Source organism: Lycorma delicatula, chromosome 2 (assembly GCF_047948215.1).
Source record: "Lycorma delicatula isolate Av1 chromosome 2, ASM4794821v1, whole genome shotgun sequence".
Classification (NCBI taxonomy): domain Eukaryota; kingdom Metazoa; phylum Arthropoda; class Insecta; order Hemiptera; family Fulgoridae; genus Lycorma; species Lycorma delicatula.
In genome coordinates, this window is record NC_134456.1 from 138,102,489 (window position 1) to 138,121,580 (window position 19,092).

Genomic DNA, 19,092 nt, shown 5'->3' on the forward strand with positions numbered 1-19,092 from the left:
ACTAGTAAAGTTAATTTCTGCCATGACTTTGAAATAATCCACACTATCTTTCCCTAAAGTTCTGACAGGGATGAGACTCAAGGCTGTATTTACAGCCCAGAAATAAAACAATAATCAAACTGGTTAACAAAAACACAGAGTACATAAACACCAAAAAAACATAATAAATGTTATCATATGTGAAGATAATGTAGATTTGTATTTTTTATAAGAATGAGATTGTTCGCAGAAACTATGTTCCTCCTGGAGATATGGTGAATCAGCATTTCTGCCCAGATGTATCGAGAAGATTGTGCAAAGGTTTGTGACTAAAATTCCTACGATGCAAGAGAGTGGCCATTGGTTTCAGCATTACAACGCCCTGCCCATAATGTCTTCCAGGTCAAACAATTTTTGACATAAAAATGAAAAGAATAGTTCTTACTCTCTCTATTCATTGAAATTTTGTTATTTACATCGTAAAATTACAAATAATCCTACCCTACCAAAGGGCATTTGTATGTGTGTATGTCTCCCTCTATCTCTGTGTGTGTGTGTGTGTGTGTGTATCCATCCCCCTTAGCTTAGCACTGTAATGTACTGATCACTAACAGAAAATCCTGATTCATTAGTACATGTCTTGTGGTGGTCAGAATGTCTCCAGACCACATACATTTTCAAGCAAAATAATTGTATACTTGTTATATTCTTATATATTTATTACTTGTACTTGTTATTATTTATACTTGTAATAAATATATATTTTTTTAATCAATATATATGTGTGAAAAATATATTAATAATATATTTTTGTATGTGATTGTTTTTCTTCATAAAATAATGAACTATAACCAAAAAATAGGCACCTGAATGCACCAAACACTAGCAGAAAATCCATATTTGTTAGTACGTGTCTCATGGTGGTCAGGTGTATACTTGTTAAATAATAAATAACACCGGTCAAGTATGGTCAAAGTCCTGCGTTTTCAATTGAAAATAAATCGATTAATGAAGAGGGTTACTTGGTCAATTCCTTTTTTTCTGTAGGGATCCCACTTTAACATGAGATATATCGTTTTTATCCTACAAAAAATCCTACAGGATGAATTCAGTAAGATACAAAACACTATTAAGAATACTATATACAAATAAATTGTGATATAAATTTTTTGATCACATCTCTTTTGCTGATATCTAATATATAAATGGTTTGCATATTGAAATATAAAAGAAACTTCATGTAGTAGGAAAATTATCAAACAAAAATTTAAACTTGACAGAATGATTTTTGATTTCATTTTCTGACTAGTTGAAGATAGAACTGTCCATAGAGTTCCATATAGATAAAGTCATACTTGCTCCTAAATAATATTTTTTGTAAATAAAGAATGGTCACTAATCAACTCCTTTTATTTATATATATATATATATATATATATATAGTTGATTTCTTTGAAATGCAAGATTAGGGATCCCATAGGAATACAAAAAAATCTAATTCAACAAAAAGTTTTTATTTATTACAAGAGTGGTTTTTATGTTTTTCTTTTATACTCTCAATTATCCAGTTGTCCAGAATTATTCCGTAACACATACATCTTATTCTGAAATTCAGTTATATTTACGAGATTGTACGAACAATTTTAAAAATTTAAATGGCTTATTTTTTTACCATGTTGAGTGCTAATGTTTGCATAAAAAAATGTAAGCTGGATCATTAGGTTAGCCATTATTTTTCTGAAATTTACTTATACCTCCAGAAGGGTACAACCAATTTAAAAAATTCAAACAGCATATTTGATAGCAGTATAAGGGCTAACTCTATTATGAAATAGAAATAAAAAATCAAAATGAATAATTAAAGTACCAGAAAAATAAATAGTAAAAACATGTTTTAATTACAGTAATTTTTTGTAACATGCAGTTAATGTGAGGCGTGCAAAAATGAATAGTCTATTGAAAAAATTTTCAAGACTATAAAAAAAAAAAACACATTTGACTGTACCTCATGAGTTGCCTGGAAAACGGTTACAATTATTAAGCAAAATTTTTGTGAATTTTATAACTAAGGTTAAAATTATGTATTTTTACAAGATTACAATAAATAAATCAATTTTCAAAAACTGAATCCCTTTTACGTCCCAAAGAGGAGAGCAAAGCAATGCCTGGCTGTGAAGCTGGGCTGAGCAGCTAGTAGATAAACTAAATGAGATCTGCAAAAATCGATAGAAGTTTTAAGCAAAAATGCATCTGAGAACAAAGATGCAAAGATGCTAGGTAAGAACCTAGACTTAGGAATTACCAAGTCATCAATAAAATATTTCCATAGAATGCAGCATTTTACATCAGCGAAACACTGAAAATAGGAAAACCTAAAGAAAAAATAATAGAAAGCATTACAAGAGACATCAATAAAATTAGCCAGGTCGATAAATGAAATGAAGTGGTTTCTGAACAAATTTGAAAAGAAAGATATTCATAATAGATTCTACTAAAAAGAAGGCGATGCTGAAAGAAAGACCACATATTTATAATACACCCTTGTTTAGTTTAGTTAATATTATTCTAAAAAAAAAAAAAAAAATGTAATCATACATCTATGAAATGAATGTAATGAATATATAAGTGAAATGAATACATGTGACATAAATATGTCCAAGAGAAAAATACCAAGTACTAATGACATACAAAACAATAGAAATTATTACATTGCATTACGATGAACCCAATGAGTTCTTTTTTTTCACCATATTATGAAACCTCTAAATATTTAAGTTATATTACATTAATATTTTATGCTATTTAATAAATAAGTATGTAACATCAAAACAACAACATTTTATCAATAACTAGAAGGAAAAATTACACAGTATATATAAAAGTTCAACTATCAATTCAAATTAATTTCCATTTGAAGCATTGAATTAGCCAATTTTTTTAAAAAAATTATCAGAAATAGAGAGTTTTTTCTTATTAAAAATCATTATTTTCAGTCACAATTAAATTTTTTTTTTTTAATATATTGACAATTAACATTATATTATTGTCAGAGTCGTGTAAAATATAATCTATCTATTTGTAAAAAACAGAATAATGATGTAAAATACTCAAAATCGATACTAAAACGGATTTCATTCATAAAAAAAAAGCAAACATTAAAATTAAACAATCATTACTGCATCAAATATTAACCCTTTGCCTGCGGCTTGTATCATATGTCTATTTACTAATGGCTTAAATACAGCCAGATATCTGAAATTCATTCATTAAACATGATTTTTAAATATGCCACATCTTCATGGAATTACGAGTAAAAACATTCAAAAGAGAAGTAAATGCAATAAAACTTTTAAAAAGTGCTCATAGCTCTTACTCATTATTCATCATAAAAAAACTGTCCATTCTCAACACTTCTCTATTACATTTTTTTAATGTATCATACATTTCTAATGCTGATACTAATGTTTTTTTGTTAAAAAAAAAAAACTTATTTTTTCTTCCCCATAAATGAGAGATTCGACCGAATGATTTCTTGTTCAAACAGATACAGCCAAGCATTACAAAATTCTACAGATGAAGGGAAGTCTGTTTTTCAAAAAGGAGAGGATTAATAAGGCCAAAACCTGTTTTTCAAGGTCTCTTTATTATTTCAAATGAAAGTAATTTGGTGCGATATAGGTTCAAGATGATCAATCAGTAAAATCCTACTAACATCCTGAATAAAGATACTCAGATCTATGGAATGATTTTAGGTAGACGCATGCCCAATGCCAAGAGAAGAAGCTTTACAGATTCCGGATGGCAGGTGGTTTGCCTTATTTTCTGATCCTAGATCATCCCTTTGTTATTGTTTATATTTTCCCTTATATATTTGATTGCTTCTTCCTCTGGTGATGTTTCTGCAGGTTTTTCCTAAATATTCAATGGATTCTTATTAATGACATTTGTAATAGCGCTTGTTTATATTCCTAGCTGCAGCTGTTTTAACCCAGTGGAAGTAAAAAAAACTCAACCTGGGATTAAGGAGCTACTATGTATGCCTTTTGATCCCTACTACAGCATTTATATCAGTATTATTTTGGTAATATTGAGATAATGAATCGCTAAAGAAAAACCTTTTTCCTTCCGTAATCAGTGAATTGAAATCGCACTAATGTTTTACAAAAATTAATTTTAAAAATTAACCAACAGTCAAAACTTTAGATACCGAGTGAACCTGCGATTTTACTGTGATGATTTCAGATATAAAAATATATATCTGAAATCATTGCTTATAATCATATGTGTACAATATATATATGAAAGAAATATTAAAAAGCTGGCAAAATGTTATTACTACTGTGTTATAGGACAATGATTTTTATGAATGGTTTGATCCAAATGCCAGTCAGACTTGGACATTTTTACACCTTCAAAAATTCATGCCTCATTAGCAGTTGTAATTGGGCAGTTAGCTTATAGTTGCTTAAAAAAGGAAATAAATAAAAACTGTACATGGCTTGAATAGTTCTTTAAATTAATTATCAGAATTAATCAAGATTAATAACAAAACTGATACAATTATATTAAAATAAATTTTGTAACATATTTTTCACTTAATGTGTTTAATAGCAAAATAATTCATTAATAAATGATTTTATAAAGAGGAAAAACAACACCCAACACAAATCATCATCTTATTGTATTGTACATTTTTTTCACGAATAAGAAAATTTAAGGGTGTGTTATTAGGACCAATGCCCACAGGATAATAAGAAAACTTAAGAGTATGTTATTAGTAGAAACCATTGCCCACAGGATAAAGATTGCCATACTGTACGCCGTGCAAGATAGGTTACTGAGATAGCATATGTTCTGCTCACAAGCAAAGGGTTAAAGCTTTGTTAAAATGTACACAAAGAAATTAATATGTACAAATAGTGCATGTATATTCTTTCAACTGCACTTCGGGTCAAACAGTAACAGGTAAAATACATACCTCCCTTGAAATCCAACCCTATACATACCTCTAAGTATGCGATAAGATAACAAGTAAGAATAGTTGCAAATATGATGTTAAAAGGGAGATTTCAACACTGAAGACATCTGAAGAGAATCTTCAAGTTTTAATTATGAAGTATTTACAGGTATACAACAGAGAGCACGAAAGAGTGAAAGAAAAATATACCGACTCGATCGGAGCACACTATACATACTGTTCAGTAGCCATCAAAAAAGAAGCCTCAAAAACAATACAAATTGGCATGAGTAAATGTAATAATATAAATAATAATATAAATGTATTCTTAATGTAATACGACAGGTGTTTGTTAAGTCGGTGCAAAGTCAAGAGATGGAACACATCTCTTGAGGTACAAAGGTATCATTCTTAGTTTCCCACATCTCTGCTATAAACATACACTAAGTTTCAGTCGGCACATTCATAATACTGTTGTCAGCAATTTTTTTTGAGTCGAACAAGTATTGTGATTTGTAAAAAAAATGGAGAAAAGAAAAAATCATGCAGCGATCAAACATTAATTTTGTAAGGCAAAACCATACTGGAAACGTACAGCCAAGCTGGATAAATATTATGGTATTTCAGCTCTATCAATTAGAACAGTTCATCTCTGGATGATCACAGAGCACAAATAATATTAAATGTTCCAGATGGTCTGCAGAGATTACAACTACACAGAATATTGAAAAAAACAAAAAACAATGTTAGGGTGATAGAGGTTAAAATATAGAAAACAGAGATGGTGATGGCAGATAGAAAGGATGCTAAGACTTCTCAAGTGAACCAGGTCCATATTTATAAAAGCTAAAACTATCCGCATGTTCACTCACAAATGATCAAAAGTATAACGAGTAAACATTTTTAATACACTTTTGGGTTGTTTCAATGTAATAGAGAAAAAATTTTACATTTCATAACAACTGAACCTCAATACGTGTCACTACTGATCTGAAAGTGAGGAATAGTCCAAACAGTGGGTTGCATTTAGGAACTCACTCCAAAAAAGTGATGGCCAGTGTCTTTTGCGATACTCATGATGTAATATTCACTGACTTTCTGGGTAAAATAATAACAGAACAACATTATGCATCTCTGCTAGATTGTCTAAATGAGGAAATTAATATAAAATTACCACATCTGATGAAAATAGACATTTTTCCAGGAAACAATATCCAGCTCAATCTTGTGTGACTGTTGTGAAATTCAATTCCAGTAGCAAAAGTGTTTCAATCACAATAAAAAATTCTCCCGAATCCTCTTCATGCTAGTTTCCCATCTTTGAACTACTACCTGTTTCCAAATAAAAATATGCAATTTGCCAGAAAGAAATTTACATAAAATGATGAAGTTACTGCTGAAACACGTTTCCCGAAAAATTAAGACCTGTTTATTTTTGCACAGAATTATCAAACACCCCTCGTATAATGTAGTGTACCATGAATGAAAAATTATTACACAGATTTTTAACAGGAAAAATCTTTACTCGCATAGTACATTATTTTAATATTTTCACTAATGACTGAGTTAGATTTCAATAAATAATCAGAATTAAATTTCAATACATTATTAGCAGTTATGATGGAAAAGTTAATACAAATAATTACACTGATAAACAATTTTTGTTTCCTAACGTGCGATATATGAATTTAATCTGGTTTTGATTCTGAAAATGAATATGAACTCAGAATCTTTCTATCACCCAACATTTTCGAAAAATTTATAAATTTTAATCAAAAGATTTTTTTTCATTTTTCAACATATAGTTAGCATTTTAAGCCCCTATACTGTATTTTGCTAGCTCATTTTTTGTTGTTTAACTTTGTTAACATAATTTGTAAGCTATAAATAAACAATGCTAGATAAAGAATTAAATCACATCATAGTCACATATTATGACATATGTACCTATGGTTTGGCATGAACCAAAGGATCGTGTAACTGATTGCTACTTTTGTTTAACAAGTGTGTCTGGAATTTCTAAAAAATCTAAAAATACTGTAAAGTGTCCTTCATTGCAATCTCCAATCAGGCCTGTACCTCCCACTGAAATTATTCCAGTAAAATTAACGCCGTTTCGAACGCAGCGATGAAGAATCAGGCGGTACTGAAGAAGACAACAATGATTTTGATATTGAATTATCATCCAATAAGCCAAATCTTATATCACAAGGTGAATTAAATGACTTAGGAATTTAAATTTATCAAAAAATCAAGCTGAACTGTTAGGATGAAGATTGCTAGGTTGGAATTTACTTTTAAAAAAAAACAAAAATGTCAGGCTTCCGAAGCCTGAAAAAGAACTTTCTCAGTATTTTATTGATGAAAATAATTTGGTTTATTGCACAAATATTGATGAGCTTATGTTGCACTTAGGACAAGTTCATAAACCTGAGGACTGGCATCTTTTCATAGATTCGTCCAAGTATAGTTTAAAAGCGGTTCTACTAGACAACGGTAATAAATATCCTTTGATACCAATCGCTTATGGTATTAATTTGAAAGAGACATACGATGTTCTGAAAGACGTTCTTGAAAAAAAAAATATAAAGAACATAGCTGGAACATATGTAGTGATTTGAAAGTTATAGATATTTTGTTAGGCTTGAAGTTAGGCTATATTAAATACAAGTTTTTTCTTTGTGAATGGGACAACCGAGCTAGGGATACATTATGTTACCAATGAGTGGAAGAAACAACACAACAATCCAAATGGGAAAAATATTATTCATGAGCGCTTCAACCCAAAAAAATCTTTTTACCCGCTCACAATATTATGCTAGAACTAATGAAACATTTTGTAAAAAGCAATGAAGAATAGGATAGTCCTAGATTTTTGTATATCAGGCAGAAATTTCTGAATGTAAGTGAAGGAAAAATTGAAGAAGGAATATTTGTTGATCATCAAATAAGAGAGTTGGCCAAAGATGATATATTTAACTCATGTTATATAATGTAGAAAGTTCAGCTTGGGCTTCAATTAATGGCGTTTGCAAAAATTTTTTCAGTAAACAAAAATCCAACAATTACCATGATATTGTTAATCAATTTCTTACTTCATACAGAGATATGGGATGTAGTATGTCTTTGAAAATACATTTCCTCCACTCACATCTGAATTTTTTCCTCGGAGATGTAAGTGACAAACACGGTGAGCGTTTCTAGCAAAACATTTCGGCGATGGAAAACCACTATAAAGGGAAATGGAATACTAACATGCTAGCCGATTATTGTTGGAAATGAATTCGGGATGTGCCTGAGGCTATTTATAAAAGAAAAGCATCGGCAAAATCATTCTAACACAGGTATGGCCATGCAAAATTATCAATTTTACAGATTTTAACTATATTTTCCCTTAATTTTTTTCAAGCATAATTTATTTAAACTAAGGGTGATAGAAAAATTATATTTACAGATCTGTAATGTATGCAAAAAACCAATTCAAGAAATGGTATCACACTTAAACATTAAAATTTTTTTTTTGTCTATCAGTGTTAGAGAAAACAAATTTTTAGAGAAAAATTAATTCATTACAAAAAAATATATTTATTATACAAAGTGTCCCCAAAGGCATTTAAAAAATTTAAGGAACTGATTCAGGTCATTAAAATAAACAAAAACGTGGATGAATACCGTATCTCACTTAATTTTCTACCAATCCACCACCGATAAAAATTATATTTCAGGAACATATTTAAATATTTCTATGAAATTAAGTGAAAAAATTATCTAAAATCTTTTTCAAAATAAAAAGGAATGAAAAGTTTCCCTTCAAAAATTTCAAAATTGTTCATTTTTTTAATCATTAATATATTGATAAATATCAGTTTTATCAAAAATTAATATTTTTATTATGTTTCGAATTATGTTTTATTAGATAAAATGTTAAGCTTTTATTGCGACCAAAATAACCCTACATTTGTTCAAATTGGTTGAGAAATGGCCAGGTACGGCAGAAATTGTTAAAACTGGTTGTCAGTGCACTTAAAAGTATCAGTCTGAAAGTGTTGTGTCTGTTTTCACTTCCATCAAAAGTTAAAATAAAAATTGATAAAATAAAATGAATAATTAATTAATAACAATAATAAAATGAAATATATAAAAATTATAATCTAATTCATCATGATGATATAATTTTTATTGAAAAAACACAAAATGGAAGATAGACAGAAAATGTAGCGAGAAAGGGCATTTGTCCATGAGAACCTTTTTGTTTAATATCCTGGATCACTCCCCAATGTTTTGCAAACAACTCCCCGCCTGTTTATAATAATGATGAAAATTCATCTGCTGTATTAAAGATAAAGATGGCAGCGCCATCAACATCTTATTAAAGAAAACAATTTCTTTAAGAATCAATTAATTTTACTTTAATTTAATTAATGCAGTTTTAATTAGGATATAAATCTGATTTTTTTAAATTTTATCTACCATATTTTTAAAAAATCTTATCCAGTTTTGAAAGATATACATAAATAAATAACATATTAACAGAAGGGAGAAAATTATTCAAGTTTATACAACTTCAAACAAAGAAAAATGATTTTTCCGAGCAAAATTAAAAAAAAAAAAAAAATCAGCAAATACTTTACTTTAAAAGGAAATCAATTTTAATCGTAAGTCATGAAAACAAGTAACCACAATGCAAGTAAATAAATATTTATCGTAAATTAAAATAAAAATTAATCCAGAAGTGGTAACTTGTGTAGAAATCATAAAATTCAAGTCAACTCAGGTTCCAATCAAGTAACCGGACGGCCGACTTCTTCAATAGAGAGATAGAGAGATCGATCTAAGAAAAATCTATAACTACTAACTCACCTGTGAACTGAACCTCTGACCACAACCATCAACTATGCAACGATACGGTTTATTTCCACCGTGGCTCAATACATGACGTTCCAACCAAGAGCGAGAACACGATGTCTTTTCATATACTTTACAGCCGATCCAGAGGCACACAAACGTCTCAGATAAAGATTGCGTATTAACATGTTTCACCTAAAATACAGTAAAATAAGAAATAATGTTTAAACTCATAAAACATAAATAATTGTTTTCTTAATTAATAATCCTGCTTCAGTAAGAAAAAAAAATTTACATGTCAAAACAGCTTATATTTTAATATGAATGGATAAATAGAAGTAGATGTATAAAAGAATCAAACTGCATCATAGCATCCCCACTGCTTCAAATGAATGTGATAAATATCAGCAGCTGAATTCAAAGCTGCTAGAAAACATTATCCAACCACACATATATATATATATATATTTTTTTTTTTCAAGCAAGAAATTTATTTTAAATAGATATATAGTAAGTTATTCGATACATAGTAATCCATAAATAGTTAAGTATGAATTAAATCAATTAATGGAAATACTGTATATTAAATTAAATATGGAAAAAGTATTTTTATCTATGAGTGCTTGATTTTAGTTTTTGTTTGCATAAGTTCTAATGGTGTAAGATTATGTGAAAAAAGCTGGTAATATGAAAACTAGAGTGGGGAGAATGAGATCTAGTGTGGACATGTGATTTATAATCAAAAAGGACTAGTCAATGAACAAAGTTTTATCTTTTAGTGCAACTATCTTCATAACAGTTAAATGTTAAGAAAAAAGTGCACATCATGTCGGAAAATTACATCACTGCTAACTTCTTACATTAAAAACTTTTTTAAAAGGAGAAAATAGTTGAAAGCGTAAACTAAGAGAACATAGAAATCAGTTAAATAAAACTTATAAAACAGATTTGGAGTCGGATATAAAATTCAAGTGGCAGTCACAAGACCTCATAAGTTTTCAACAGAATATTTTTTTTGTTGAAAGGAGAAGAAAAGCCCTTTCCTTTTTTCATCCCTTCATAAACATTTTTTTCCCCAACAAAACATTTAAATATAATCACTAACTTAATATCAATAGTTTTATTGATTAATCAATAAAATTAATATATAAAATAAATTATTTACTTATTAATCAATAATTTAATGTATAACTTATACAAAAATCACACCCCAATATAACTCTTAGAAAACCTGAAAAATAATTCCGGCTTAAAAAAGGAGTTAAGCGCAAGGCCTTTACCCTTGTTCTATTAATGTGGCTTTACAAAAGATCTTCAAACAGTTACACCGGAAAAATATTTAAAACAAACTACATTTTGCAGATGACATACTTATTGCAAAATCATTATAGGAATTAACCGGCAAATGTCGGTTTTATTATATATATCCTGAAAAACTCACATTACGATCATTACAGAAGACGAAGACATAGAATCAGGCAAACGCAAAATAAATTTGACTTAAGAAGTCAGTATATTTAGTACAATTATTTTCCTTTGATGATAGGACAGTGAAACAAGTATTAAAAAAAATGCAGAAAAATATGCTCAACGTATTTGTCCTTAAAATTCAATATTAAAAACAAAGGAGATAATAAAAATAATAGCGATAACCCTAATGTGAATGGAAAGAAGTATTATAAATACTAATAATTACAACAAAAAAAAGCATAAATAGTAGCAAAAACAAAATTGGAAAATTTAATAAAAAGAATAGAGATTAAAAGGAAGCCAGACATTTCCTTTCTATTGTAAGGCAAGAGGACGTAGGTGAATTAAGAAGATAGCTGCATGGGAAGTTCCACAGACAAAAATCTGATGCAAAGTTAATAACATAAAGGTTGCAGGTTTGAAGTGGATGCAAATAGCAAAGGACTGTGAAAAGCAGCAAAATCTGGAGAAGAAATTAGATTAATTTATATATTTGTATATATAAAGATTTAAATATTTTAAGATTAAAGAATAATAGTAATAATTATTTGATTACGTGTTGTTAGTTAATGGCGATAGTTAAATATTAAACTTTAATTTTATGAATTATATTATTTTTAAATATTTTGTTATCGAGTTCCATTCTTTTTTCTTTTTGTTTGTGTGCAATTTATGGAAACAATAAAGTCTCTGTTTATTATTATTTCTTTGGTTTATTTGATATTATTACAAGTATACAGATTCAAGCCATCTGTAATTGATCTCCATTTGTGTAACTCGACCGATAAAGCCGATGATCATTTTGAAATAACCGGTCACTACTAAACATTTCTTCAAAAACAATGTGAATTTGGATGGAAAGTCTGAGGTACATAACAACTTTCAAATAATGTTGAGTTATTTCATACAAACTGAAAATAATTCTGCGCATAAATTCTGTAATTAAAGTATCAATTACTACACCTTTGAAGCTTTATGTGAAAATTTATCTTTGAAGCTTTATCTTTGAAAATTAACAATTATGTGTTATTCATCAGAAACAAAATGCATAGTGACTTCCTGTACAAATTATTCTATGCATGTACCGACTGAGTTTAATGTCCACAAACAAAACATACTAACCGGATGAACTAAGAAAAAACTGGATTAGCTAAAGATAAAAATGGTGTCTTCTTATATTAATATAAAACACCTAAAGCTGAAATAAAAAACTGGGAGACGTGGAGTTTCATAAGCACTCGAAAAATAATTCCAGGAAATTTTTATCGAATAAAAAATTCATCTTCTAATCTCTTTATAAACCATTGTTTTTAAAAAATAAAATTCTTCTATCGATATAAAATATCAATTTAATAAACAGATGGAATTAATTTCTCGAAGATATTAATATAATCAATATTTCATGAACTATACGTATAAAAATTACATTAATAGGTAAGAGCAAGAAAGATTTGTAAATGATAAAAACTTATGTAAAGCCATTCCTAAATGAACTCATTCAACAGGATTTGATTTCATAAAATAAAAGTATCACAACAAAATAAATCTGATTTAAAAAAAGTTTGAAAAACCTCAAATTTCTGGGTCATCTATAAACAATTCATTTATAGCCAGATGGATCGGAATTTGGTAGGAAGAAATCTTGATCGTAAAATTTTAATTTTTTGAATATTGAAGTTTCTGTTTTCACATCAATAGATTACATGAACTGTTAAAAACCACTAATTTCACCAATTACTTAAATTACTGCAAATTATTGTTCACTCGTTTAATAAAAATAATCAAAACCCATATTTACAAATGATAAAATAATGAAACGACAAATAATATCCAATATTTTAGCAATGAACTGCATAAATATAATATTATCTATTTTAGTTACATTATAAATGTAAATGTTCTTACTAAAGCGCAGCAAAATATTTTAACAATTAAGAGAAAATAACGTGCATCAATTATTCAACGTAAGATATGAATCTACTGTTGGTATTCTTCTGATAACAAACTCTATGACTTGTGCACTTTACACACCTAACTAAATACACGATCAATAATAACAACACTGTTTCCTATTAGTATTATTATTATTAGAAGAAAAAAAAATCAGTGATAAGGTCAAATGAATTGCAATGGTTGAAAAACCAATTGACCTCCAACTATCAATTAAACTACATTAATAACTTACACGCACAATTATTTACATGTATTATTGAGCTTAAATAAATGCATATAACATTATTAATACTAATAATAATAATAATAATATTAAAAAATATTTTAGTAAAAAGTATATAATATGCCAAAAACTTTATTCTTTTAAAAGATTGTAAAAATTAAGTCCACTAAATAGAATTTTGCGAAACATCCATAAATCATAACAAATATAATTTCCAAAGAAACTTGTTAATTATTAAAAAAAAGCACTCTTTTTTAATTCTTTTATAAAAGTATAAAAGGCGTGTCAATAGATTAACATGAATATAATTACAGTTAATATACAAAAAATATGGTTAATATACCAACAACTGAATTTGATGTGTTCAAGCGCTTTTGGAATTAAATTCCATCTTCAGGAACTCTCATATTCATTCTATTTTTAACATTAATTTAACAAAACAGTTGAAACCACCAAACTGACAGGACGTTTATGTCAACATAATTTAAAAATATATGACAACCAAACTGTTATATTTTAAACAAATCATGATTTTCTTACAACTTATGTTTGAAGTTTTAATTAATGTTATAAATAGGATGAATATAAGAATTCCTGAAGATGGAATTTAATTCTGAAAGCGCTTGAAAGCATCAAATTCAATTGTTGGTCAGCGGATTTTTGTATATATATAATTATATACTTATACAAACAGGCCATTCTTAACAAAATTATTATAACATGATTATGTTTCTACCTTTTAGGGAACACAGTGAAAACTTATTGTGAGCTCAGCTCTTTGACAGAGAAACCTTGGATATGTATGAGCCACATTGAAGAAAAAAAAATCAACATTCTGAGCTTTTCAGTTGATTGTGACTCACCATTTCATGCAGTTGTGTACCGGAAAAATGCTAAGTTTAAAAATCAAGTGACATATCGAATTGAGATTTTTAGTAAAATTGAACAAAGACACAAACAGAATATTTTCAAAGGCTTACAAGGAAGGCTGCATGTTTGTAGAGATGTGTTTGAATGGCATAAAAGATTCAGTGAAGAATGTCAGAACCCACAAGCCGGTGAACCCCCTGGACGACTTTCCATTCACTACCCAAATGATAGCTCAGTAATGAACATTGAAAAAGCCAAAAGGGGAAAATCTAGCAGATTTCAACACAAAAAAGATTTGGACCAAGATGGTCCTTAAAGTTCTCACACCAAAGCTAAATGATCACCACAACAAAAATTTGTACTGATGTTCTGCAACAACTCGATGTCAAAACATTCATTTTCAAAAACATCATCACTTGCAATGAAATCTGGATCTCCCAGTATGATCTTAATGCAAAATGAGTCTATTCACAGAAAACAGTCATTACCAAGAGAAGGACTGTACACATCTTGAATGGAAATTAAAAATGTAGTTTTTTTTTACGATTAACAAGTTGTTTTGAAGATTATATCTGTTATAATTTTATGGATATTTGGTGATATTATATTTAAAGGACCTAAATGGCATTAATGGACTTAACTCCAAATTGAGTAAAAATTCAAGGCCATGCTCATCGTTTCTTGATATCAGGGGCATAATCTTGGAAAAATAGGTACCAGAAGACATAAGAGTAAACCAGTATTATCATAAAGAAGTTTTGACAAGAGAGAAAGTCAGAAAAATGACCAGACCTATGGAAAATGCTTTGATTCATCAGAAAAATGAACCTGCTCACACTACACTTTCTATGAAAAACTTTTTACCCGTTAAACATTACACCATAGGAAATACCCCACATATTTTCCAGATTTGGCACCATGAAGTGAATTTGTGATTAAAGGAACAAATCTTACATCAGTTGATGCAGTAAAGAAGAAAATGGCATCTATTAAAGCGGCTAACTGAAATTTATCTGCTCTAAGCCTTTCACCGGTGGAAAAAAAGATCGCTTTAGTTTATAAATGAGAATGGAAAATATATTAAAGGAGACAAGCATTAGAAATGTAATACAAACAAATAAAGATTATTATCAAATCTTGTTATTAAATAGTCATACCTTGTATAAATAAAATGATATAACAAAATGTTAGGAGAAAGAAAAAAAAAGATATATAAAAATCTGGCGAATTAATTAAAAACCATTAAATAATGTTTAAATATGCAGACAAAATCAGTACAGATATTTTACTTGTCTGCTTAAATTTACAATTAAAAAGAATAGTTTGTTTATTTTTATATGATTTAACTCTCTGATAAGGATCAAGGAGAATAATTTAACGAGCACCGTTCAATAATTCAAGAGACTATAGGTAATTTTATAGTTTTTAACTGAAGTTGAGTCCACATCTGTGGATTCTACTTTTCCTATACGGAATTTACACAAAGAATTCCTCTAATTAGCGGCTAAGATACCAATAGCCTAAGTTCAAACCATGTCTTTTCATTTTACTATTAATTCAAATCTCAAAAATTATTTTTGATGTATGTCATTTAATTAATGACTATTTAAAAACTTGCGCTACCATTACACATTCCTGCATCGTTTGAATAACAACTGTACAACTAAACATATTACGAGAATGCAATAACAGGATAATGATCTATAAGTATTTGTAACCTTAACTATGAAGAGCTGATATTTTATAAAACAAAAAAAAAACTTGTGAGCAAATTTTACCGACCTGAAGGTGTTCGATAAGCGCTGAACTCGTACTGAAGGAATCCTCGCATCCGTTCCAACGGCACACAATATCCGACAGATGACACATATGACCTTTCCAGCCGTTACGAACCGGGAATCTTATAGTTCTTGGCGTGGATAATATCGGCGAAGGCATCGGCAGTGATGAATTACTAACTGACTGTTCACTCACACTCACGGATAAAGGGCCCATAGGCTCCTCACCGACATTATCGTTCGCGGACAGAACGAGAGAGGGAATTTCCTCGGAGGACGTTATCGAGGACGAAGACGAGGACAAGGACGAAGACGACGACGATAACGATGAGGCGGAAGAGGAACTAGAAGATGAGGACGAACAGGTCAAAGTGGAAGTCGGTAAGGAGGGTGTCGAAGATACTCTGGAATTCGATGAGGCGAGGGTGTGCGCGTGGGTGGTATCCACGGGATGGAAGACATGAGGTAACTTGGTGAGCAGAGGCACTGCGGGCGACTGTTCTGCGGGCACACTGTTCCCTGAGAGATAAACAAGCAACGTTTTATTCTTAATTGCAGAGTTTGTATGATTCATAGGCTTCATTTGCGTTTTAAAATACTCGGTTATCTGCGACTGCTGTTGTTTCCTTTTATTATTGGCAGTGGTGGCGCAGTGATCCAACATCTGAAAACGTTTCAGGGCGGAGACGGTGGTGGCAGGCGTTGTAGCGATCGTCGTCCCGGGTGGCGGACGAGGCCCTCGGTCTCTCTCGACGGTGACGCTTCCCCTCCACGGCCAGTCTGCGACCGAATCACCGCCCGACTGGGCGGGCGGCATTTTCCCCGGAATGGAGTTTTCCGGATCGCTTTCCGACGTAGACCCGTGACTCGATGCGGTGCTGAATGGAGATCCAGGATCGGTGATGTCGCTGGTACCGCTGCTGCTTCCGGAACAGTCGGTGCAGCCGAGAACTGCGACCCCACTGCAACATAAAAACAAACGGACGAAATTAATTAGGTACACTTTTCGGGTAAAACCGAACCGAACGGCCCGTCACACCAAAATTAAACACTATTGAATCACATTTCGTGAAAAAGATACAGTCCGAAAAAAAACAAATAATTTTTTACTATAAAAAAGTTTTTCGTATCTTTAACAAAAGTCAGTAGACTTTTGTTAAAGATATGAACACCTTATGGTGCGGATATGGTACCTTATGGTACTCCGCACCATAAGGTTAACAAATTTAACCCCCAGATCTCAACAAAAATGAACACGAAATTTTTCTGTGCGATGAATGAAAAATAATTCCAAACGGCATAAAATTACAAAAGACTTTAGTTTAATTACACTGAAATATGTCTTCCACGCGATCTCTTTTCAGAACAATAATATTAATATAACAACATCAAGACGGGCCCGATTAACAAATACACCAGCTGCACTGGTACTGATTATAAAAAACTGCTGAAAAAAATAGATGGCTCTTAAAATTTATTTACTTTTAACCGTATTTAGTAAAGACAATTAACAAATTCTTATCAATGTTCTGAAAAATCGACTAATACCTTGCGAGAATCAAGCAATCTATCGCACAATCTAAAGAAAAATTTGATATTTTATCCATATAGTATTATATTTACACGAATTGATGTATATATTAAGTGATAAAGTGTGTATGCGTGTGATTGTACGCATATTTAAAATCACTAAAGCGTACATTTAAAAATAAAAAAGTAAAACGGGACAAGACGGGGGATAGTTGAAAGGTAGAAGTATATAGATTATAAATAATTTGACGCATACGAGTGCATCGAAGTAACAGCATATATGTTATTACATCACCCGAACTCATATTACTACGGCATGTACGACTGTCACAGTAAATTATTAATAAATAGCTATCCAATCTAACACTGTTACAAGACTATTTACCACAAAAAAAAATCTATTAATATTATTACGACCAGTCTTAGATGATAAGATTTGTACTCAAAACCTTGAGTACATAGAGTATGTACGAGTATGAAGAAGCCCCGGTTTTTTTTTTACCCGAGAAAATACCTCAGCCCTAAATGGCGTACTCTTTCTTTCGCATCCCCACATTTTATTAAAAAATCGTCATATCTTAAAATATATTCTTACATTTTCAAGGTATTCATAAAGAATAGCAACCCTTAAAAAGTTTTCAACCGTTAAATATAGAAAAATTAAATTTTGAGAATGCTCCTACCGTAAAAAATTTAATATTTTTTCAGCAAAAAAGAAAGAATCACATGCCCAAGCACCGTACGGGGAATAATAAAAATATTAAATGAAAAGGAAAGTTAGTAGTGACACAATTTTAAAGGGCGTTGAAAAACAAAAATTGTAACATAAAAGACATCGGTCCAGTCAAACTTAACCAAAATGGTGGCCATTTAATATTTTTCAGGACTAGTTTTAGAACTACCAGAAGTACACCTTAATCTGAGGTAAAATAATGAAAAATAGATCTTTTGAGATAGGAGCGCACTACCTAAATTCAATTTTTCCATGTTTAACTGTAAGTTTTTTAAAGGTTGCCCTACTCTATGAACATTCTGTATATCATAATATAAATAAATATACTGTAATAGAAATCACAATTTACAGAAAATACTTTATACAAAAAATTATCGAAAAACTAAAAAAATAAATTTTCAGAAAATGCCGACCGTAAAACCAACCAAGGAATATGACCCAAACTCAAGGAAATCAAACAGTAAAAGACATCATTTAGAAACTACGGTTGGAGCCGCTTCAAAACACGCATTTTATTTTTGCACCTTTCCTCGAAAATATTTCCTTTCCTTTCCTCGAAGAAGATCAATACGTAAGCGGCTGAAAAGCTTTACTGTAGCTAGGTCCATCGTTCGCATAAATCGAAGTCTAGTAAAAACCATAAAAAAGGAAAAGCTCAAGGAAAAGGAGCAGAACAGTGAGAAAAGAATGATCTACCCGCAAATGGACTGAAAAGAAGACAAAAATCCTCATCCGAACGAGTGTTTATGGTATT

General features: G+C 30.2%; 1 protein-coding gene across 1 annotated transcript in view; it reads right to left on the reverse strand.

The window, feature by feature from the left end:
• The window catches only part of LOC142319252 (uncharacterized), a 251,339-nt gene that overhangs the window by 23,660 nt on the left and 208,587 nt on the right, over positions 1 to 19,092 (reverse strand). Inside the window, exons 2-3 of the mRNA XM_075356298.1 lie at positions 16,080 to 17,037; positions 9,797 to 9,976 (exon numbers count right to left, since the gene is read on the reverse strand). Of these exons, the coding sequence (XP_075212413.1) occupies positions 9,797 to 9,976; positions 16,080 to 17,037 (1,138 nt within the window). The remainder of the gene's footprint in view (positions 1 to 9,796; positions 9,977 to 16,079; positions 17,038 to 19,092) is intronic.